We start from the raw sequence: 25,736 nt of genomic DNA, 5'->3' as shown, positions 1-25,736 counted from the left end.
GTCACATGCTGCGATCACAGCTGGTGTGGGCTAAAATGAAAGAGTGGACTGCAATAGCGATCCGAGAACTCAGAACGAAAGAAAGGCAGCGCAGAAGCATAAGACCGCATTAATAACCCTGGAGGTAGGTCGTGAAGAGGCAGTTATCGCCCAGCTTGGTCCTGGGAAGTAGTGCTTAACGGCGGTCTCGCAGGTCCGAATACAAGCTACAGCAGCCGGAGTTAAGGGTTTAGTACGTAGGCATACTGTTTCGCAAGTCCAGCATAGTGATTTAACGCTGTCTGGGCGTGGTCCCGAAACAGGTGTACTCTAGCGAGCAATATGAATCGTGCATGCTACCAGCCTCACCCTGGCAGTATCTTTAGAAGATTCCCCCTCCGACAACAAAAAAAAAAAAAACAGCGATACCACAACTGCGCTGCCTCGAACAGCGTCACCACCGCAGCCTGCACACTAGTGCACCGTTACCAAACTAACGCGATTAACGGGCGACTTGCATGTAAGTACAGACTAGAGAAAAGGGATAGTGCTCGAGGAGTTGCTAACCGTAGTTCAACGCGTTCGGTTGACATATTAATATTTTTATATTGTAATTTCTCCTTCGCAGGGGATCCATAGAATACTGCACTGTACCGTACAGTCGACACCGTGTCTGGGAGTAACTACTCCTCATCAGAATATAGAAGGACCACCACCTTACCGTAATTACCGTGCCGACTTCGACAATAACCAACGCCTGGCACACCAAATCCAATCGATTCCTCCTGACTCGCCATATAAATATAAGCTGGTCTGGCTGTCCACATAAGGGGTGTGGATACATCTATTACAAAAAGTAAATATTGTTTGGTTCGTGGGTCCCAAGGCTGACCCTGGAGCGGCTGAGCATACCTCAGCTATGGACGAAACCCCATTACAGTTCTTGAAAAGTAGACCTTGTAGCATAAGTAGAGCCGCTGACTTTATATGCGTTCGGGCGTTTTCCATGTCCATGTATGTATGTATATAAGTATCTGCAAAAATTTTTCAATAAAGCGATGTCGAATGAAGTAAGTTTGACATTTTGAAAACTTCTGCAAAGGTGAGTCCATACTTTAGCTCTTTTCTTTATTGCAAATTGAAGTCGTTGCTTCTTGGAATACATAGGAGAGCTTCGAAAACTTACAAGGAATTTACTCAAATTTTTTTCAATGACAAAAGGTAGTTATACTTGTAGTATGTTCTTTTAACATATTGTCACAGAAGTGCATAAACTCGTATGTATGTATGCGTTTATTTTTGTTTGAGCGGTGAACATAAAGTTGTCATATTTTGTCTGCAATTTCTTAACATTTTGTTGTTTTGTTTTTATTGTTTAATAAATTTTTTATTTCAACATTTTCATATTGATAACATTTCATTATATTATAATATAAGAATATGCATTTTCAATTTTAATTACAATAGATAATAATAAGGATTATTTTTTTCATAATTTCACATTTTATATACACTGTAAATATATATATATATATATATGTATATATATTTGTTATTACACTTTGGACAATCTGCTTTCTGTTATATAATTATAAATATGAAATAAATAGTTACATTCTTATCGTTTAATACTTTTATTATTGCATTTGTTCGAATAGTGGTTGGTAACATATTTTGAATTTTTGGAAAATCTATTTTTAATTTTCATTATTGTATTCCTTTCATTGTTATCGCTTGTTTTTTTGTTTTAAGTAAATTGGTACATTTTTTTAATGAATGAGACGACCTACCAAAAAAAAAATTGTTTTGGTTAAAAATTGCAAAATTTTTTGTAACTATTTGTCACAAAGGAAACAGCTTAACGGCTAAGTAGCCTTAAATAAGTTTTGAATGTAAAATATAGAATGCAATTTAGAATTTTAGGGTTGAGGTTTTAAACGTGAAAGCGAAAATTTACATGTATGGGTTGCGTGTTTATAGTGATATAATTTTGTATTTGGAGAAATATATTATAATATACATAAGTGTGGAAGAACACCAGCTGATTTTGAATATTTTTTTATGTAATGTTATGTTTGAAATTACGGCCGCCAATATCTTTTTATTATGGAAAACAGATACCTTAGTGTCCAAATTTGCAAATATAACATTTTTCGGATATTCTTTTGCTTCCTAGTCCAGCTGTTACTTTTGTATTTCAGATTACGCAGAATACCGATATAATTATAATTTCGCATAAAAATAGAAACAAATTAACTTCGCTCGTGTCGACAGAAATCACGAATTGATTTTGGGCCAAAGTCATGTTTTTTTAGACGTGTGGTATTCAATGAGATAACAATTAACATTTTATAATGAAGAGATCTACAGCGGTTCGCGCGGAATATCAAACGTCGTGTCGAATATATAGTACATAGGAGATAATCGCCCAGCAGAGTCGATAATTCGAGCAACCATGGCTCCGTTTTGCACCACATTTACTTTAGTAGATAATGCGCACACTCAGAGATGAAGTACAATGCGCCCCGAAGACGCAGAGTATCGACCCGAATGAGTTTATCCGCTATCAAACGCACGTTTCGCACATTCGGTTAATCGGGCCAAAACGAGATGGCCATCGATCGCGACGTTGACAAGAAAATTTTGCTCAGCTGTTAAGCTCACTTTAGGTTGAATGGGTACGGTACCAAAGAAAATTGGTGTGTTTTGATAATCCACAAGCCATTGTTGGGAACCCGTTACATTCTCAAAAAGCCACTTTTTGTGTGCTGTCCGGGCAGGGAAATCACTGTCGTGGGAACATAGCGGGAATCACTCGTCATATTTCAAAAATGAAGTCATAATGTTACAGCCAATGGAGAATGCTATAGAGCCATGGTTAATGATTTTGACTGACGACCTTTGATTCCAAGAACACGGTGCTATATACGATACAGCCAACGAAACAATCAATTTATTGAAGAAAATTTTAGGTGAGCACATTTTCTTGCGTCCTGAGCGCAAAGCGCGGCCAGAAAGATCGTATTTTTTATTATTATTATTTGAGATTAGAGAACGAAAAAAAAACTTTAGTCATGCTTTATTGTTATTCAAAATATTTCCCATTAAGATCCAAACACTTTTGTATGCGTTTTTGCCACTCTGATTGAGGTATGTGCAAAACATGGGTTATGAATGCATCAACCGCTTTTTCAGGCGTCGAGATTATCTTTTAGGTATGGTAAAAAGAGGTTATTCAAAATCATTATATCACTGGTTTGTGAATAATAACAGTGGTCAGTCGAAAAATGGCGCAACATATTTTGGTCCGATGAAACAAAATTGTTTTATTTGGTTCCCGAGGACGCCGACAGTATGTACGAAGACCAATAAACGCTTCATTTGATTCTAAATATGTTTCCCGGACGGTAAAACGTGGAGTTGTCAAAATCAATGTATGGGAGTGCTTCCCTAACTGTGGTATAGGTTAGTTATTTTGGATTAAAGAAAACATGGATGCCAAATTGTACGTTGAAATAATGGAGTTGGCTATGCTACCACACGCTGAATGGAAAATTCCGTTGAAATGGGTCTATCAAAAACATACCAGCATCAACCTCTTCTTCAGACGTCGAGTTTATCTTTAAAAAGAAGTTATTCAAAATCATCATATCAATGTTTTGAGAACTCAAAAGTGCTGTTGTTTCCGTCGATGTATAGTGTCATGGTGAAGAGTGATGCGTCTTCGCCGTAATTTCTTGAAAACAACAGCGCGTGAAAACTACGCGCCTAAAAAGCACTCCTTACAAGAAAAGATTACTGCGAAGATTTTGCATCCCGACGCGATGAAACCATTTAGTTTAGCCGAATGCGATGTTTCGAAATTTTGTCTGAAAGAGCCAGAACTATTAATAAAAAGCTCTGATAGATGAGGTTTTAAATCCATTTTTGAGATATACATATGTATTTTGAATTGCATAAATTTTTTAATATGTATTCACATATTTCATTGGAAAACAGTTTTTTTTTTGGCTTTCATATCTTAGAAACACTACTACAGTAATATATCTTAATTTTTTTTAATTTAAGATGTGAATAATTTAAAATAATTACATTTAAAAATAAATTTAAAATTATGTTATATTAGCAGATAAAAATACATAAACAATTATTGTTGTAATAAGTGGGAAGGGTTATGGAAATTATCGATGCTGGGAAGGTCGTCTGCACTCAGGCAAGCTTGTAAAGGTTAACATAATGGCTTAGGACATAGACATACAATATGAATAGCATAACATGAAAATGATAATTTTTGCTTTAAATATATGTATTTTTTCAAAATTACAGCGATAGCATTACTTAAAAATTCCCGGGAGAACAACAAGTCCTATAAAAAAGTTATACAACATAGTGGTCGGAGAAAGCACTAAAGATTATTTTTTTAGATATTAAAAATATAATAATTTTTTAGGCAGTTTCAAATATAACTACTACGAATTATATATGTATGTATGTTTGCATTTTAGCGGTGAAGAAAATTTTTTAACTAACAAATATATTTTGACAGCAAATGTTATGACATTAAAGACATTTGCTGTTTGAAAGTCTGATTTACTTGCGCTAGTTGAATTTCAAAGTAGAAAATGCGAACTAAAATTAAAACCAAATTTAAGGAAAATATTTTTGTTTAAAATTTTATAGTTTTTTATGCATTTGTGATACAATTTATTTAATTTTTATATATGTATATATATTTATTTTTTTTTTGCAAAACAGAATTATTTTACTTATATTTTTATATTTAGAATTTCATTAACTACATTGACGAAAATTCAGCGATAACTTCAAAATCGGTAGTATTATTTTGTAGGATGTTTGCACAATGTTTTTCTTTAATTTAATTACTTTACATACACATGATTTTTAATGCACTTGGCAACACTGAAATTATGTTTTTATTGTGTACAGACACGGAGAAGTTGTTTTTTTTTTCAAAATATTGTACATGAGTAATTTCAGTTTGGAATATACAATTTACTTTGTGTGTGTGGAGTTTATGTATATATGTATATACATATATTTATATAAGTATGAGTTACGCATATTCTACATCTTTATTGCATTCATCAGTTACTTACATTTCTTTGAGAGGGTTTTTGGAAACATGCTACGCCAACTGGAAATCCTTACTTCCGCTTTTGTTTCATAAATTTTTGTCTACGCTTAAAAAAAATTCAAAATATTCGGAAACTATTCAAAAATGTTTTTTTCCTACATATATTTTGGTGTTTTTATGTCAAATTCATTAAACAGTTTTTAGTTTTTCTTTAAAAATTAGAATTAGGTATTTAATGCATGTGTATGTATGCATATATGCATCTATGTATGCAAACCTGTATGTATTCATGTATGCATGTATTATTGTATATATATGTATGTATCTATGTGTTCATTATATTTGTGTTATTGGTTTTTGGCATTTGTTTTTAGCATATTCATCAGCAGTGTTTGTCTTTTTCTGGTTGTTCCTTCTGTTCCCACGGTCAGTTCAGCCATTTTATTGCACCCAGGCGGCGGGCGCCCACAGCGGTTCATTCTCCAAGCGTTGCACTACGTTCATCAGCTGCTCGAAAGCCGTTAGCAGATCGTCGTTCATGATGACTTCGTCGAAGAAGTGACCATAAAGGAAATCGATGCGTTCGGCTGATTTAAGCATATCGTTGAATTCGTCGTCCTAAATGGTGAAATAGTCAAAGTTTTAGTTCAAAATATTTGCATTTGTTTTGCCCTCATTCAAAGCTTAACATTAACCGTTTGAAGAGGTTCGGAACTTGGCTAAACTTTAGCAAAAGCTTTGTTCGGTATTCAGAGGTTGCTAACGTATTTAGTTTTATACAGTTTATATATTTTTGATGTAAGGAATTTAAATAAGCGTATTGTTACTTTAAATTGATAGTTTTTAGAGGTATTAAATTATGCGATAATTTGTGAAATAAAAAGAAGAAACACATTGGCAAAAAAGATGAAATAAAAACTGAATGTAAAATAATTCACCAGTGGTCTGTAGTAGGGAGAATTAGTGGTGAAATTTTTTAGCATTAAAAATAGATTATCTCGATTTCCGGGAGAACAACGAGTCCTATAAAAAGGTTATACAACATAATTGTTGGTAATAAGTAGATTTTCGTGGTGTTAACAGTTTTTCACATAAACTAAAATTTATATGAAGATTTCAGACAACTTTCTTTGGCTTTATTAAAAAAGTCGGTGGGATTGGATAATATTCGACCGAATAGACCACGTTAACCACGCAGTGAAGAAAATATACAACTGTGTTCGAAATAATAGCAGTGCCTTGTGAATAATAGCAGTGGCTTGAAGAGCACCTGCATTGGTCAGTCGAAAAATGGCGCAACATATTGTGATCCGATGAAACAAAATTGTTTTATTTGGTCCGAGGACGCCGACAGTATGTACGAAGACCAATAAATGCTTCATTTGATCCTAAATATGTTTCCCGGACGGTAAAACATGGAGTTGCCAAAATCAATATATGAGAGTGCTTCTCTAACTGTGGTACAGATTCGTTATTTTGGATTAAAGAAAACATGGATGACAAATTGTACGTTGAAATAATGGAGGCGACTATGCAACCACACGCTGATTGGAAAATGCCGTTGAAATGGGTCTATCAACAAGATAACGACCCCAAACATACCAGCAGGTTGGCAAAAAATTGGTTTGCTCTAAATGGAGTTGGGGTTATGGGATGGCCGGCTCAGTCAACGGACCTTAATCCAATTGAGAATCTTTGGGCAGAGGTCAAGGAAGCTATAGGGAAAAGAATCCGTCAAATACGAAGCAATTATGGAGTGCTGTGAAGAAGGCGTGGAAGGCCATTCCTCTCGAGAAATGCAAGCGTTTGGTGGACTCCATGCCTAGGAGATGCACAGCTGTGTTATCCAACAACGGTCATTCGACGAAATACTAATTGTTTAAACTTTATTTTATATTATTATAATGAATTAATTGATTTTTGATGTAAAATCCTCAATACTGCTATTATTAATCACAGCTGAAATTTTCATTTACAAACTTTATTATCTATTTAAAGAAGAACTTTATCTTATTCTTTAAAGAAATCATATTTCTTTTAAGCTTGAATATGAGCGAATTAAATACAATAATAATAACCCATAATAAAAATCAATCACAATATTTTTTTGCTTCATTTGAATTCTGGGTTATGCCACTGCTATTATTTCGAACACAGTTGTAGCAGCCGTAGCAGACAGTGTACACGAAGACCGTGGAGAGTCGATTCAGAGCCGTTTGTAGCAACTCGGACTGACATACGACTTGGCGCATTTTACGTCGAGATCTTAAATTGAAAGCTTCGATCTATAAGCTTTTGAAAGAACGACGTTTTCGAACAAAATTTTGATGAATTCCAATGGGTATGTAAACAAGCAAAATTGTCGCATTTGGGACGAGAGCAGCCTGAAGAGATTCAAGAGCTGCCATTTATTCCAGAAAAACAACGGTTTGGTTTCAACAAGACTGCGCCACTTCTCACACATCACATTAATTAATGGATTTATTGAGAGAACACTTCTGTGAGAAGATAATTTCACGTTTTGGACTGGTCGATTGGCCACCAAGATGGTGTGATATTACACCGTTTCTCAACTAGATTATATTTTCCGGAGACTGGAACTGGATATGCAATTATACAGTGATTTTGCGATTCTCTGCCTAATAAAGGGTTATTTTTTCTGATTAATGTTGCGATTAACGAAATTTTATTAAAGCTTTCGGCAGTGTCGCCGAACTCGAAACTGGTGTGGGGGTACTGTGATCTTCTATTCACAATATTATTATAACAGAACAGCTTTAAAGAAAGGTATCTAAAAATTCTCTACACTAACTTAGATGTAATAAAATAAACCCATCTCTCACTCCATAACTGTACTACAATTGAACTATAAGAAATACTCTCGCCTGTTTTCACCTAATATGCAATCTCCCACTTTCCACCGTTATACGAGTACTTACCGTAAAACCACGAGCATTACTCTCATCGAAAGTCGACTTGGCTCTCGACTCCGTGCGTGATTTTTTCAAAACATCAAATTCTGGTGGCTTTATATGGATTATAAACGGTTTCGTTTGTACCGTGCGCAGCGCCTTAATCGCTTGATAATGTGGACTCAGCACGCAAACACAGCCGGCGTTGACAATGGATTTGACACTCTCGCCGGAAGTGCCATACAAATGACCCTTATATTCACCGTGTTCGATAAATTTGCCAGCAGCGATATCGGCTTCCATTTTGTCACGTGCCACAAATATGTATTCACGTCCTGCCACCTCACCGGTGCGTATTGGACGTGTGGTGTCTATTGAAATATAGAAGAGATAAATAATTTTGTAAATCTTAAAGGATTTCACTTAGTAATGTCTTACATGGCACTGGACTGCGAAACTTTTCGGGGTCGCGCGCTACCAGGCGACGCCTCAGCTCATTGCGACCCACGCCTGGTGCGCCGATCAGCACAACTGGACGGTAGACGCCCGGACGTGGATATAATTTGGCAACCTCTTCATAGGTGGCGATCATTTCACGATCAAAGTCGTCGTTCTCTGTCAAATCGTACATAATCTTTTTAGTTTTGGGCTGACGGCATGAGGAAGTGCTACTGCTAGAATGCAAGATGGGTGTACCGGGCGGGGTGGTGCATATGGAAGCGCAAGAGCCCTCTGATGACGGTTATTTGAAGTTGATGCGTTAGATTTTAATTTTACGATTTTTTTGGTCGAAAGGAATTTAGTGGTCAAATTGTTTGTGGATAATGATGATGCGGACGTTGATGATGAAAATGGCGGTAAGTTGTGCACCCACATACACAAACACACACACAGAATCATGCAAAGTGAATATTATTGAAAAAAAGTTTTGGTATACACGAGTTATTTAGTTTAGTAAAAAGCGATTTTTTTGTTAGAACATTTAAATAAATAAATTGTTGTAGGTATGTACAATGCATAAAGCCAACTCACTCTTTGAATCGGCATCATTCGTCTCCATTTGCGAACGTTCGTGTATAATGCGCCGCTCTTGCAGCGCACGACTGGGTATCAGCCCAGCGCGGGCAGTGCGTTCCGATTCTTTGCGTGCCTGCCACCAATAGGCGTCGTCCTGCAGTGAGAGAAAAGTTTGCTTTTGAAAGAGTACAAATACCGACGTAAATTTGATCACCTCACCTGTGATACAATATGCAAAATATCGCCTCGTTGAAATGCCAGTCCCGCCTCTTTGCAGGGTATGTAGGGATCTGTTTCGGGATTGTAGTCGAAGTGCGCACGTACGCGCACCTTGGACTCACGCTGGCCGCCCTTGCCATCCGATGGCACCAATTTGAAGGTGATCGTGCCCTCAGAGTTTTGCTGCACAAAAGAAGTAATAAAAATCTAAGTTGTTTGGTTATATGTAGGTTTTCGCAACTCACCAAAATACTTAGCACGTCTCCGGGCGTTTTCCCCTCCACATTTATGCCGTTCACCTCGATCACCTCATCGCCCACATGTATCAGTCCGGAGCGATCGGCGGCACCGCCGTGCATAATGCGCGCAATAATTATCTTTCCCGTCTCCTCGTCCGTTTTTATCGTTGCGCCCTAAAATTTAATTGCATGCTAAGTAAATTGGTCTGGAGAATGTGGTTAGGATTTGAAAATGTTTTTTGAAAATATTTGCAACACGAAAACTAGCAATGCACCGTGGTGTAAACAAATTAGGTAAGTGTAATTTTTCGAAATACTTAACGCACATAAATTACGACATCGACAGATGTAAATGTACTCATGTTTTTGAAATAAAAATTTGATTTTTTTTTTGCGGTTAGTGGATGTGGGTGGGTATATACATCTGGTCTCGGGTGTAATTGCTAATGGTGTTCTTATTGGTTTATGGGCAATAATAATAAATGTAAATATTTAAGTGAATAAAGTAGTTGTTGTAATAAATATGTATAGTTAACGATTTGAGTTCAGAGCCAAGATGTACATAGATGAGATGCAGCACATGCAGTCTGATGTCGAAAGCGCAGTGGAACCTTAAAAAATTTAGGTTTAAATCGACGATAGTACTGGTTTTATCAGCTGTAACTATTAATAGTTAAATGTCAGGTATCAGAAAAGTTTTAATCGCTTCTCGATACTGAGTCATTAAAATTTAAGTTCCTGGTTTCTACCAAGACCTTACCTACAACTCAATTTATCAATTTCACTGCTGTCGGATAATTGGTTCTTCAGATAAGGCATTTTATGCATTATTTTGAAAAACCTTTGTAAGAAGAAGTTTCGGAAAACACTTTGCCTTGATGCAATGGCTTAAAAAACATTAAACTTCTGAGCCAGGCGAATAACAATTCAAAGGCTTTGCTAAATTCCGTACAAACTATATGGAAACCAAAGAGGTAATAATAACGAAAATATAGAACAAATTCATAAAATAATTTTGTTTGATTGTAAAACTTAGTTAGTAAATATAGTTGAGATTCTAATCTAATTCTAAAGAAAAAAAGCCTTGCCGTGCGAGCTCACAATGAACCAAAGCACATAGTCACAAATCACTGAAAAGATGGCTAGGTAAATTGGGCTTGAAATTGTTTCCGAATTTTCAGGCATAATCTTTGGACTTCTCTTATCTTTTTTTTTGTTGTCAGACTTCAAGAGAAGTGTGATAGAAAATAAAACACCGATGAGACCTACCTTGAAAGAAAGTATAATAACGGTTTTTTTAATCTCTCTAGCCTGCGTTTTGTTTTTCCAATTGTCTTTTTTTGATGCCCTTAAATCTCATTTAATCGAGAAAAAGCTGACTTCCAGTGACGAAGGTGCATCGAGAAATCGACCAAAGAATATACTTTGTCTGTGTTGTTTTTAGAAGATGTAAAACATGGGAAAAGCTATAGAATTACTGGAAATGTTGCAAAGAAGTTTGAGAGTGTGAAGATAGAGAACTCATGCAATTAAGTATAAAAAAGTTAAATTTAGGGTCGTGAAATTAAAGAATAGTTATATTTCCCAAGTTAATATCGATAACGTCGAGAGAGTTACGAATAAAAGGGTGTTTTTAAAAAAATAAAAATTATCTCTTATAGATTAACCGAATATGTTGTGGATACGAATCTTGAAGCCGCCCACATTAGGTTTGTCACGATAGTTGTAACATTCAAAAGGAAAAGTCGCAGACCCTATAAAATAAATACATAAATGGTCAATGTGGCCAGCTGATTCGATGAGCGAATGAATCCCTCAGTTTTTGTGGAACCCATCTGAAATTTCGCGCATCTTTTTATCTCTCAAAGAACCTGCTCATTTGTAATCGCCGACATCGGACCAGAGTAGCTTATAAATATACAGTTGTAACAAACAGACCGATCCAACTCAAGTTCTTGTTAGGAAAACTTTTTATTTGATGTAATTAATCTTCACGAAATTCGGCACAGATAACGTAGACCTCGCTATAATCTCCAAACATCTTGTTAAAATCTGACCACTGCACAGCGAACGAAATGACAAATGTGGCACGGTTTAATTCAAATGTTCGAAAGTGGAATGTGATAATGAAATACTCATTCCATAACCCTACATGGGATTCCGAAGCCACTGGCATAGACGTCAATTTGATACGAAGATTTAGAGTAATCGCAAACTATGCTCTGTGAATATTTTTAAGAGAAACTGAATACGCTTTCGTTTGCATATAACGGTAGACCATCTATCGTTTTAAATTTGAATTATTTATATTTCGACATTGGACACGTCAAATACCATTCGGAAAGTGACAGATATTCAGTAAAAAGTCTAAAATTTACGAAATGGGTCTCTATTCACTAGAAGAAAAGCCGTCTACAGTTCGCAGATTGGGCAGAAGATCGTTTGAACGAGGATAGTCAATTTTACCGAAAAATCATCTTTTCGGACGAGGCTCATTTCCACCTCGATGGTTACGTTAACAAGCAGAAATGTCGCATTTGGGGCACAGAAAACTCGCACGTAATCGTCGAGAAGCCAATGCACCCAGCAGGAATCACTGTATGGTGCGGATTTTGGTCTGGTGGAATCATCGGCCCACTTTTCTTCGAAAATGAAGAAGGAACCGTAACCGTCAATGGTGAGCGATATCGCGCAATGCTAACCGAATTTTTCTTCAAGCAAATTGAAGAGGAAGACTTGGACAACATTTGGCTCCAGCAGGACGGCGCTACGTGCCATACAGCAAACGCTACACTCAATCTTTTACGCCCTATCTTCGAAAATCGCATAATCAGCAAAAGAGGTGATGTGAATTGGCCTCCCAGAAGCTGCGATTTAACTCCGTTGGATTATTTTCTGTGGGGAGCTGTTAAAGATAAATGTCGTAACATTACGACTATTCAGAAACAATTCAAGATCTAAAGTACGAGATTCAAGCTGCTGTAGCTGCCATTAGGCCTGAAACCATCGAAAAAGTACTCCAAAATTGGGTGGATCGGATAAGCTACTGTCAACTCAGCCGTGGTGGTTATTTGTCCGAAATTGTTTTCCACAAATAAATTTCATAAAACAGCCTTTTAAATAAATGTTAGACCTTTGAAAAATATCAAGCCTTTTTTTATTGACTTTTTAAATTTAAAATTTTATATGGCCCACCCTGTACTATGTGTGGTTCTGCATGCCTCCGTTTTACCATAATATTTTAATTCATGAAGGAGATAACAGGTTAACTGAAAAGTCCCGGTGGTGAGTTGATAGGACTGTCCACTGTACACTGTAGTATAAAGCTGACATTTAACTGAGCAATTCAAATCAAGGCAAGAGAAGGGGTTTCATAAACTTTTATGCCATAAGCAATACACCTGTTGGACGTATTATAGTTTCGGTGCAGCCGAGGTTAACGTGCTTATGTGTGTATGTATAAATCTTCTTACTAAAAAAAATCAAACAAAGTTATTTGCTAAATTCGTTTCCACGTGACATGTTCACACTCCAAAACTCGAATATCCTTTAACGCTTAAATGCATGTTTTTGAAGGCAGTGCACCTACGACTCGAATGTATGTATGTATGGTATGTGTGTTTCGCATAGTGTATAATAATAGTATATAAAATAGCAAAAGTTAGCAGGAACAAACATCGATATATGTACATTGAATATGTGTATGCAGGAGTTTTAAATTACATAAAGTACACATTACTTGTTCTTAAAGACAATTACTTACAACAATCGGTTCCGCACTTTGTGCTCCTGACTGTGGTTTGGAGTGAGAGAGAATGTGTGTGAAATACACGAAGTACAAATTTCGATAAAAAATCACATATTTTTGTTTTTGCATTTTGCATTTTTACAATGCACAAATATTGTAAATAAAAAAGTAGTATATATTTAAACTTTTTGATGAACGTTTCAACATTAGCAATATACTAAGAGTGAGCATACTTTTTGAAAAAATATTTGCGAATACACATAGATTTGTACAAGAAAAGGCGATGATGAGAAGTGTTCGGGTTTTTTACAAGTGTAACTGTTGATTATACTCATATGTGGGTATATGACTGAGGAAAAAGTTTTGTTGTTCTCTTAAAGTTGTTTTGTAAATAATGGTTGAGGACACTGTAAAATTGTTTTGGTTTTTGTGTGGTGAAAGCGGTGCTGAAATTTATAGTAGTAATAAAAGAAGAGTTGAGAAATGAAGACATATATTTTTTTTAATTCTTCAAATAATTTTTATTAATTTTTTTACTGAGAGTACAAGTAATTTTTAAATGTTCAGATTAAAAGCATCTGCAGCTAAATTGTGAAGAGTATGCGAGGACTTCGATAGTTCATGGATCAACTTTACCCACTTTCGGCCCCAAATATGAACATACTTATTCCAGAACATAGTTTGCAAATGCTGTAGATTTAAAGGGCGATCCATTTCGAGGTTCCCTACTTTTTTAAAGGAAAAACACAAAAACTTCATATTTTATGGGGAATGTTTATTCTCATTCGAAAGAATATTTTTTGCCATTTATTATTTGAAGAGTATCTCTTTCAAAAGTCCAATTTTTCATGACTGGTAACTGGCGAAAGACACGGATGATATTTTGCTCCAAAACCTGCATTTAAGTGGGAATGTCTGCATAGACTATAGACATATCCCACATGGCAAAAGTCTGAAGGGAATGGCAGTTCTTGAGTCTCGTCAGCTTGCTATTCGCCCCAAACGCGGAAATTTTTATTGTTTACATATCCAGGCCTAGTCGCTCAATGAAAGATGACTCGAAAACGTCGAATTTTATTAAAATTTTTCAAGAGTCCATAGAACGATGCGATGTTGTTTGGCCAAGCGGCTTCAGTTCTTGGACAAGCTGTATTTTGTACGCTTTCAATTTAATATCTCGACGTAAAATGCTCCAAGTCATTCCATACGTCAGTGCGAGTTGCTGCGAACCTCGCCGAATCGACTTTCTACGGTCTTCGTGTGCACTCTCTGCTACCGCTGTTATATTTTTTTTACTGCGTGCTGAACAGCATGTTCGGTTCGGTCGAATATTATCCAATAATTAATACTGGGTCTCAAAATGGGTGATGATGTTGCGAATAGTACGCTCTGTAGGGCCACTATATTGACCAGAAGTTGAGTGAAGCGCTCGAAACACACCCTTTACTAAAGGTGCATTTTCGTAATAAAGTTGAATGATTTCTAATGGTAGGCCAAGCCTAAGTCTTTCCATGGTAAAAATGCCAAAGAATACTGAACAAAACTAATGTGACAGCTTGACACAACTCACCCGTGATCTGACAAAAAAAGGCTATTAAAAATAGTACCTCTACTTGGACCGCCTGTTACAATGGTTTAATGTCTTATGAGAGAGTGAGTTAAATGAATTTTCAAATAATCCTTCCAAATCTTTTTTAAAGCGTATCAGCTTAAGACCATGGAAACAGTTATAAATTCACTTTATGCTAAAGTTTGGATAAAATACTTGTGTTCTGAAATAATTTAGAAATTACTTGTACGCTTTCTCGACTCTTTCGTAGACCAATAAAATTGCTTTTAGTTTATGGTGTTGAATCGATTCAAATGAACTGAGTAATTTATGCAGTGAAAATAAATAAAGATTGTCTTAACATATACAAATAGCACTAACAATAACAAAAGCAATGAACAAAGAAAGCAGAGAGAAGCTGCGCGATACCCTAAACTGCGAGTGTGTAGATATAAGAGTTGAGTGAGGTTATGTGTTTGTCGGTGAGTATTGTGTGGGAGTAGAGCGTTGATGCCACAGGCCGTTGCCTGCATGAAATGTCGATAAAATTGTCGATGATATTGGTAAACAAATGCATTGATGAAGAAACTATGTTAATTTCGTTTATTGTTGGAAATCTTTGGTGGCTTGTGATGTGGCGATGCGAGTGAAATGATTTAACAGAAAATTTCAGTTTTTTTTAAATAAAGTTTTTGCAATAATAGCAACTTGAGCGATGTACTTACCAACGGCTCATTGCTCTTCACCAGCTGGACGATTTTAATTGTTTCCTCATCCTCATCCATTTCGATGGGTACTTCCGGCAGATGCGGATAGAAGTCCTTCTGCGCAATGGCATCGTGTGCATATAAAAGGCTCTAGAAACAACAAAAACATACCCACATACATACATACATATGTGATACCATGCAATTTGTGCTGCATAAAATGAAGCTGGTAGAACTCACTTGTAAATGCGGTTCTTGCAACAAATGAAAGGCCTCTTTGCATTCCTCGTTCAGGTGGCAGCGTTGCGATAACTGCTCCAGCACTTCGTACAGTATCTGCAGCAGAAGCATTTCGTAAATTTGAAAATTTTCTTTATCTATATACATAAGTATGTGTGTGCGCTTGTTATTGGGCGACAATATTACCTGTCCGGAAGTGGAGAGCACTGGCGCCAGTCGGTCGTCTCGACCCACTTTGGCCACTTTCGTGTGTACATTGACAAGCGCATTGAGTTCCTTTGATTCGAGCAAGGCTTTAAGGAAGTCGATTTCCTGGTCATTGGAGAGATTTTCCGCCTCCTTCAGTGATGTTATGAGTTTCGATAGTGCTGCATACAGTTTTAGAGCGAAGAAGAGAAGAAAAATATGTTATCAAACGAAGCACCCAAAAAGGGGTAGAGGTTGTGCAGAGTGCAAACAAGGTGGAAATAGTGAACGGAACTTTTCGTGCATGCATAATTATATTAAAGTGTGATCTTTATGATTAAAATAGTTTTATCGTACTTATTATAGTTAACGAGAAATAAAGAAGGTAATGAGAAGAGTGGATATGAGAACACAAGAATCTAGAATAAACTAAAAAAAGTCTCGATTATTTCGTACTTACCGGGATCCCAATTTGTATCTGTAGCCATAACTTCAGCTGTCATCCTCTTAGTTCAGCAAGCGATTTTTTCTGACATGCACTGAAAGAAATCGGTACAAATTAGACTTTTGGCAAAGAATCTTTATGTTCCTTATTGCTTTAATATTTATAAATTCTTGCTAAAAGTCTGAAGTATTGTTTTATAGAGGCTCAGCTTGTGAGCTTAAAATCTGTCAATCAAAACTTAAGTAAAAAAAAATCAGTAAATTGTTTTGGATTTGTGGTCAAATATTCCGCGTGGAACAAGCCTTTCGAATTTTGAGCAGGGACGAGCACTAGGTTTGCATGACAGTGGTGTGGAAATAAAAAAATTTGCACAGTACTAAACCGTAATAGAAATACAATTAGGAATTACCTAAAAAAAAAAACCTTCAAAGTATGGTAGTAATCAGCGCAGTGATAGAAAAAGAACGCCATAGCATGTAGGGGTAATGCTCGAAAATTCTACGAAAAGTAGCGGCGACTAACGGAAGGTTTCAGGCCTGGAGCATACTCTTGTAGGTCCCAAAGTGGTGATATAGTGGCTGATGCTCAAAGCATACTGAAGTTCTCCACCCTGCTTAATGGCAGTGAAAGTGTAACATCTGAAGATGGCGAACCCGAATAGGAATTACCCGCCTCAAGAACAACAAATCGAAGAGGGCCGATGGATTGGCAGCCGAGCTATTCAAATACGGCGGCGAAAAACTAATAATTAGCATGCATTAGCTTATTTGTGGAATATGGAATGAAAGTCTGCTCTGCCCAATCTACAAAAAGGGAGACGACTCCACAATCTGCGCCAACTACCGTGAGATAAGCTTTCTCAAAATCGCATCTAATCGTACGTATTGTGTGAAAGATTAAAGCCCACCGTCAACAAACTAATTGGACCAGATATTCATCATACGCCAAACCTTGAAAAAAACCCGTGAAAAGAGGGTCGACACACACATTACCTCTTCGTCGATTTCAAAGCTGCTTTCGACAGCACGAAAATGAGCTGCTTTTATGCCGCGGTCTCTGAATTTGATATCCCTGAAAAACTAATACGGCTCTGTAAACTGCTGTTGAGTAATACCAAAAGCTCCGTCAGGATCGGGAAGGACCTTTCCTAACCGTTCGATACCAAACGAGGTTTCAGGCAAGGTGATTCCCTTTTGCGTGACATCTTAAATATATTCTTGAAGAAAATAATTTGAGCTGCAGAACTAAATAGAGAAGGTATAATCTTCTAAGTGGTGTCTACGGTAGTAAAGAAGAAGACAATTGAACTTTCCAGCAAGATAATGGCCCGATTTATAGCAAACGCCTTATTCAGATCGTTATAAAAGCATTTCGTGTAATGGTTAGTTCTTGAACAATCGAAACAGTGCTTACATGAGGGTTGGACTGGTTTCTATTATTTGATCGAAATCTTGATATCAAAATTACCAGAACGGAATAGACAAAACCAAAATCACACGTGGCTGGCATGCGAAAACTTTATCAAAGAGCTATTCAGCTGTTTTGTGGGGTCTTTTGATATGTTTTCTGAGAGAACTTACCATAGTAATGTATATGTGTTTATAGTTACAATCATAAAGTACGGACTATAGGCCAATATAAAAAAATAATAAATATTAAAAATACAGTATATTTGGGACACAAGAAGTTAAGTTTCTACCAAATTACTTGAAAGATTTTTTTGTAAAGGGTGATTTTTTAAGAGCTTGATAACTTTTTAAAAAAAAAAAACGCATAAAATTTGCAAAATCTCATCGGTTCTTTATTTGAAACGTTAGATTGGTTCATGACATTTACTTTTTGAAGATAATTTCATTTAAATGTTGACCGCGGCTGCGTCTTAGGTGGTCCATTCGGAAAGTCCAATTTTGGGCAACTTTTTCGAGCATTTCGGCCGGAATAGCCCGAATTTCTTCGGAAATGTTGTCTTCCAAAGCTGGAATAGTTGCTGGCTTATTTCTGTAGACTTTAGACTTGACGTAGCCCCACAAAAAATAGTCTAAAGGCGTTAAATCGCATGATCTTGGTGGCCAACTTACGGGTCCATTTCTTGAGATGAATTGTTGTCCGAAGTTTTCCCTCAAAATGGCCATAGAATCGCGAGCTGTGTGGCATGTAGCGCCATCTTGTTGAAACCACATGTCAACCAAGTTCAGTTCTTCCATTTTTGGCAACAAAAAGTTTGTTAGCATCGAACGATAGCGATCGCCATTCACCGTAACGTTGCGTCCAACAGCATCTTTGAAAAAATACGGTCCAATGATTCCACCAGCGTACAAACCACACCAAACAGTGCATTTTTCGGGATGCATGGACAGTTCTTGAACGGCTTCTGGTTGCTCTTCACCCCAAATGCGGCAATTTTGCTTATTTACGTAGCCATTCAACCAGAAATGAGCCTCATCGCTGAAATAACCATAAATCGGACGTAAAGCGCGAAACACATTTCGAACCGAACACTGATTTTGGTAATAAAATTCAATGATTTGCAAGCGTTGCTCGTTAGTAAGTCTATTCATGATGAAATGTCAAAGCATACTGAGCATCTTTCTCTTTGACACCATGTCTGAAATCCCACGTGATCTGTCAAATACTAATGCATGAAAATCCTAACCTCAAAAAAATCACCCGTTACAAGATAAAATTAAAACCGGCGAAAATTTAGTTAGGTGATTTTTTTTACATAAATTTATGTCAAAAATGTCCATACATAAAATTTATAGACCTGGTTATTATCCACCATATTGCCTTATAAACTTTTTTCTATAGGTAGTTTCGTCGGAAATCGAAATAAACTATTCCTGACCTTTAAAAATTCAGAACTCTTCTTCATTTTCCCGACCACAGATCGTCCGTAAATTATTTGTTCCTTAATATTTGTTATTTTATCTATTGTTTCCGATGATTTTATTGCAAATTTATTTTTTTATAATTTTCAAAGTAGTGTAGTATATATTTAAAAATATTAAACAATTAAAATATCGTGTATCTGGATATTTCATTTTGTTCGGCAGAGAATAGTACTTTACTTTCAAGAATTTTTCAGTGCCATAAGCAGATGGAATTATTTACGTATGTTAAACAGTTGATTAAACGACATCAGCGCCCTTAAATAGTTTTGACGCTATTTTAATCGATACTTTATATGTATTATTACTTTTTACTAACCATATCAAAAACTATACACATAAAACTTCTTTATATATTTAACTTCGAAACAATTTTTCATACGCCATAGTAATACAGTGTATAACATATGGACTCTTCTACGCATATTGTAAATATCTATGACCTCAACAAGATTAATTTCCAAGTCCAAACTCATGCAGTGTCCTTATCAATTTGGTAGAATTTTTCAAGGTTTTGCGTGCATGCAAATGAACGGCAACTCCCCCATTTTTCATTTTCCACATTTTTGCGCCTCAAGCTCTTTCGCATCGATTGGCAATGAATAGTAAATCTCCGCAGCATGTTCAAAAATGCAATAAAAAGTTCGTGGAAATAATTGCCAATTATTTATAAAATGTTGCTCCAGTTAAACACATTAATTAAAAGCCACAAATTGTAGTAGAGTGATTCATTCAAACCTTTTATAATATATGTATTTGATTACCACATTCCCCCACAACAAATTCATAGCGATGGTGACCATATTGGATGAGTGGGAGTGTTTGCTTAGTTGTTTGTATTTGCTGTGGAGAATTCGACACTTTGGCGCCCAAAATCACAGCATGGAAAATCATGTAAAGCGCCACAATTCCGCAATCACAAATCACAAATAAGTCTATAGACATACTCAGCTATAGGTACATATAATACATATATATATAGACGCAAATTTATACAGTGGATGCCAAAACTAAAGCACGAAACTTATCATTCAACTATGAAAGAGAACAAAATAGATATAACGGCATCTTTTAAAAGTATTACTCCAGTGATTTTGCAGTGGTTCACCAATTGTGTGTGATAAAATTACGCACATTTTAGTTGGTTATACTCGCATTTAGTATTGGCAGTCTTCGATACGCCATAACTCTTTTTTAACGAGTTGAATTCGAAACTATCTGTGAATACCACATTCGAGCTTTCTTTTTTCATAATGGATGTTTGATTTTGTAATTGATATTAATGGCTAAGTGTAGATTTATAGTAAATCATATCTTTATAATTTTGATGAAGACGTAAGACTTGAATGCTGTTAGAACCTTTGGGGTTTTGTAAATGTTTGTTGAAGCAAAAGGAAAAATAGCTTCGCTAAAGAAACGGGTGCAACACAATAATAGCTGTCTTCGATTCCCCTTTTCTCTACTCACTTGTCAAGCGAATTGCATGTAAAAATACAACAAATTATCAAGTTGTTTGGTTGGAGTTTCGGAGATACAACCTTGAAAACTTGTGCGCTAGAGGCTAGGTAAATGCGCCGTCTTTAATAGCGTTTTTCTCGAAGCTGTGTTTTTGAAGTCGGTTGGCAAGATTTCTCGAGAGCTTCATAAAGTTTTATACAGGTGTTTGAGATACAATTCTTAAAAGCATTTTTTTCGATTCAAAGACAGCTAATATATTTTATATAACCTCTTTGACATAAGTTCGTTCATTCAAGTTCGTGTTTCATTTTGGGCGCATACTGTATATACACATATACATATGTACATATTCGAGTGTTTACGTCGAAAAGTGGCAATCAGCGAATGAAGTGAAATGTGAATTCTCGATTACCTTGCTGTATATAGAATGATGGATGTATTTGAAGCGTGGCGAAAAAAATCAATGATTCGGCCTATTGATTAGAGTTTGGCGTGTTCGCGTTGAAAAGCACGTGCCTTTTGATGGAAGCGATGGAAGTTAAGAACGCGGAAGTGAGTGCATAAAAGGAAACTTTATTATGAATCAAATATGGAATGAAATATTAAAAATGTGTGACGCGGAGCAAGGAAATTAGGGAAGACAGAGTGGAATAGTTACAAGATGCGGTTCAACTATTTTTTATAGGCGCCGTTTCCTTCGCGACGATTTCTTTTGAGCTTTCATGGAAGTTAATTTCGTAGCCATTTGGTTTGATCCCCTATTATCACCGGTCTTCTCCTAAGTTGTCTACACCTAAACATCGTATTTCAGATAAGCAAAGAAATATTTGAAAGAGCTAACATACACGTGAATATTATTGCCAAAAATTTTCTATCATGAAAAAAAAATATTCCTATAAAACATATGTACATGATCTACGGTGAAAACTCAGATAAAATCAAAAAATTCAAGCTTCACTTAAGGTATCTTATTATCTTCTCCACATTCTGGCGTATAAATACTTGTGACGAGAACGAAGTACGAAAGGCGATTAAAAATCATTACTTAGTGTTACGTCAAATGTGCTTATGAATATGACGTCAGCACCAAAAATGACCTGAAACCGTAAAATTTGCTGAAGACACCGAAAGTCATCCCAGTTCAGGCTTATATACATAGAAACTAAGCATGCTTGAATTTGTCTTAAACTATAATGAATATTTATTTCAAAATACATGTCGTTTTTTTCAGTCCGGTTCAAATTTGATCAGATGCAATTTGGGCGCACCCCCGATTTTATGAGTCGAATATTCCGAAGCAAGGATAAAAGTTCTTTTCGTTCATTAAGCGTGAGATTATGGAGAGCCCTACGGAGGTTACACCTATGGGCCACGAACAACGGACTAGGTGTTAACCCTACGAGTAGTAAAACGGAATTGATGCATTACACTAAAAAAAAAAACAAAAATCCCACGATTTGATCTTCTCTAACTCAGTAGTAAAACAATTTCACTCTCTTTCACGAATACCAAACTGAATTGGTATGGTATTCTTAAAAATCGGGATTGGTGGCCAGCAATAAAGAAACAATACAGTATCAGGATATTAAGTGAAATACAAAGAGCCTCCGACCGAGGCGCTTAATATGTTCCTGCATCAACTGTTCATAGACGTATTTACTCGAGAGACAGCAACAAGTTCTGCTATCAAAATAAAGTATTAGAAAGTTGGAACCAGAAATATTACAGACATATCGAGATTCTGAATCAGCTAAACTTAGTAAATCAGACTATATCCTCCCAAAGTTAGATTTCAAGTTACCTTTTAGTCGTTACTGGAGCAGAGGTTTATTAAGAGAGGAGAATATTAGGTCTATCAATACTGATGGGTTTAAAATAGACTGCGGTTTAGAGGCGAGGGTTTACTCCTATGATCGCCGCGGTTACTCTTTCTATTCGCCTACGAAATTCAGCCAATTTCCTGTGTTATCCCACAGAAAGCAGAATAATACATATAATAGAAGCCAGGCGGCATTGATGGCGTTGTCGACGCCACAGAATAATTCCAGCGTAGTCTTCAACTGCATGAATGCTTTAAGCTCACTGGTTTCTACTTCCTTTGTGAATGTCCGCCCGACATGAAATACTTAGAACCGCTCAGGCACCAAACCTTGAATGCCCACAAAAAGCATAATGGATATATTTAAGTGGTTGAAAGCACCAAATAGTTTGAGCACAACAATGAAACGGTATAGCCTGATTATAAAGTCTTACGACAGTGCTTTAACCAGCGCTAGTTAAGGCCATGATGGCAGGGTTCGAACCTACCTACGTAATTACGACGTATCATAATAATATTACAAAAGGGTCCGTTATTGAATAAAGAAGTAGATATGTTTGTACATATGTATTGTCGAACAATATGGAGCCTTTCAGAAATAAATAACAAAATCAGTTGGATTCACTGGAAAGAAGGAAATGAGAGGTCATAAACGATAAGGTGAATAAACACTTGTGTTGAATTTCATAGAATAATAGAAGATTAGTGAAATATGAACTAAATTCATTAAATCAATTATCTTTCCTCTTGATAACGTCATTTAATTGTATTATTTTAAAGTTAAAGAAATCTTAAAAAGAATAAGAAACAACAGAAGAATTTCATAATAAATACGCCGTTTTGTTTTTAAATTGTCAAATTACTTTGCAGCCTTTCAGTCTACCAAGTCGGAACAAGCCAGGATATGGCACACAAAATTTGCATGTGCTGACATAATTCCAAAGAAGCACATACAAACGTACATGTTTCGAACTAATGTTCAAATACCGAAGTTTACATGGGCAGCAACTGCACCAAGCCCTAAATACATACATACATATTATTTGTGTGCATTAAAACAAAATGAATGAGCAGTTTTTGGAGTGCATCCAAACAAAAGCCACTGGACTAAATGCGCATGAACTCATAACTCAAAATACACACAGCCATATTTACATAACGTGTTGAAGTATGAGCGCAAGCAACAGCTAAAACAATGCTGGAACTTAGTAGAATGGCCGAACAGGGCAAAAAACGTGCATATTACATACTTACAGAATAGCGCATGTTTCCGAATAACAAAAACTATGTAAGGAAGAGGCGATTACGGGTGCAACGGAGCGATGTATGTATGTATATGTGCATAGGCAATGTTTTTCAACGACGCAACTCACTTAGACATATTTCGGTTTTCAAAAACCCGCCGTAATCCTATCTGTCAAACTGAATGAGAGAATAAAAAAATTGTTCTTCATTCCCTTTCTCCTGTTTTCCTGAGTTTAAGCTAGCTGTAGTTGTTAGCGAACGTTAATGTAACGACAAGCCACTGTGGTCCGCGACGTTCAATATAAACACACTTGCACAACGCATTTTCGCAACACCTTTCCAGTTCACGGTGAGGCCTTTTGGTCTCCACCCGCCACACTCCATATTCATGAGGAATATTTATGCATGTGTGTACCTTGTAGTGAAAATAGGGCTTTGGACTAAGGCGTATGTAGGGTAGTCGAAAAAGTATTTTCGTATTTCTAATCAAACTTCAACTTATTTTTCACAGACTTCTCTTGAAGCCAACCTTACTCCAATAAGGGAGTCCTGCATTGACCAAAACAAATGGTATTTCGATGGTGCAAGGTCAGGGTTATTTGGTGGATGCATCAAGACTTCCCAGCCAAGCTCCCCCAGTTTTTGTTGAGTCATCAAAGATGTGTGTGGCCTAGCGTTGTCCTGATGGAAGACGAAGCCCTTTCTGTTGATCGGTTTTGGCCATTTTTTCGATGGTTTGTGAATTTTTTTTTATGTTACAACGACGAGTTTGGAGTAGGGCCATTCGGACCATCGAGTGGCTAACTCTGATATATCAAAATCAGACTACCATTGAGCAATACCAAAAGCTCTGTTAAGATCGAGAAGGATCTTACCGAGTCGTTCAATACCGAACGATGTTTCAGACAAGGAGGTCCCAGGTTTCTCCAGGTTGGACAAAGAAGCGAAGCAAATTGGTCTAGTAGTGAACGAGGGCATGAAGAAATATCTCCTGCGATAAACATACAGCCATCCCACTCGCGACCTGACTCCCAAGACACTGTTGATAGTCATAACTTCGAAGTCGTCGATAATTTCGTCTATCTGGCAATTAGCATTAACACCATAAACAATGGCAGCCTCAAAACGCAATGCAGAATGACTCTTGCCAACAGGTGCTACTTCGGACTAAGTAGGCAATTGAGAAGTAAAGCGCTCTCTCGACGACCAAAGAGCAAATTCTACGTGTACAAGTTACTCATCATCCGCGACGTGCTATATGATGTAGAGTCATTGACGATGACATCAGCTTATAAGTCGGCGTTCGGAGTTTTCGAGAGAACGGTGCTACAGAAGATTATGGTCATTGGCAACCGCAAAAACCGCAGTCGATTAAGATAAGTCGTCCGATTGGGTGAAAAAACTCCAGTTTTCAGAGTATTTGACGCAGTAACCGCGGGTGGAAGCAAACGAAGAGGAAGACCTCTACTTTGTTAGAAAGAGGTGGAGAAGGATCTGACTACACTTAGAATCTCCAATTACCATCAAACAGCGAAAATGGAGAAACGACTGGCGCGATGTTGTGAACTCGACTATAATCTCGTAAGAGGCGTCTACGCCAATAAGGAAGAAGACATATAGTAATTTTCGTTATGTTAACAATTCTTATTATATAATGACTCAGTGCTGAACATGACACTTTGGTCTTAATTTCATATCCCTAATATCATTAATTCCGATCTCCTGGTTGACGTTTTGAAAATCAAATCAATATATCCAAATTAGCCTCTTCGGTTAAGTTTATGTCTGATATACCTCGATTCAGTATGATTTTAATATAATTTTCGTCGAATAATTAATTTTTAATTCTCTCGCAGCATTTTTAGTATGAAGTTTTGTCAACACTTGACAGCTTTGATCCGAGCACATAAAATGTTTGGTAACACATGAACTTATCCATTCATTACTTACTAGTTAATGTTTTAATGGTTACAGAATTGTAATATGTTTA

At 36.5% G+C, this 25,736-nt stretch overlaps 1 protein-coding gene across 4 annotated transcripts in view; it reads right to left on the bottom strand.

Moving 5' to 3' along the window:
* Positions 1-2,216: 2,216 nt before the first annotated feature.
* LOC105228557 (MAGUK p55 subfamily member 7) overlaps positions 2,217-25,736 on the bottom strand; it is a 39,288-nt gene continuing 15,768 nt past the window's right edge. The window contains exons 2-12 of one of the 4 annotated variants that reach the window (XM_049451714.1): positions 16,352-16,430; positions 15,892-16,073; positions 15,706-15,801; positions 15,484-15,615; positions 13,225-13,254; positions 9,468-9,635; positions 9,223-9,405; positions 9,019-9,157; positions 8,425-8,718; positions 8,014-8,357; positions 2,217-5,692 (exon numbers count right to left, since the gene is read on the bottom strand). In XM_049451714.1, the coding sequence (XP_049307671.1) occupies positions 5,516-5,692; positions 8,014-8,357; positions 8,425-8,718; positions 9,019-9,157; positions 9,223-9,405; positions 9,468-9,635; positions 13,225-13,254; positions 15,484-15,615; positions 15,706-15,801; positions 15,892-16,073; positions 16,352-16,394 (1,788 nt within the window). In that variant the 5' untranslated portion in view covers positions 16,395-16,430 and the 3' untranslated portion in view covers positions 2,217-5,515. The remainder of the gene's footprint in view (positions 5,693-8,013; positions 8,358-8,424; positions 8,719-9,018; positions 9,158-9,222; positions 9,406-9,467; positions 9,636-13,224; positions 13,255-15,483; positions 15,616-15,705; positions 15,802-15,891; positions 16,074-16,351; positions 16,431-25,736) is intronic. The other 3 variants (XM_049451716.1, XM_049451715.1, XM_049451717.1) reach the window with 3 other exon arrangements.

This window comes from Bactrocera dorsalis, chromosome 3 (genome assembly GCF_023373825.1).
Source record: "Bactrocera dorsalis isolate Fly_Bdor chromosome 3, ASM2337382v1, whole genome shotgun sequence".
NCBI lineage: Eukaryota > Metazoa > Arthropoda > Insecta > Diptera > Tephritidae > Bactrocera > Bactrocera dorsalis.
Note: the sequence above shows the minus strand (reverse complement) of the source record. Positions and strands in the feature narration are given on the sequence as shown.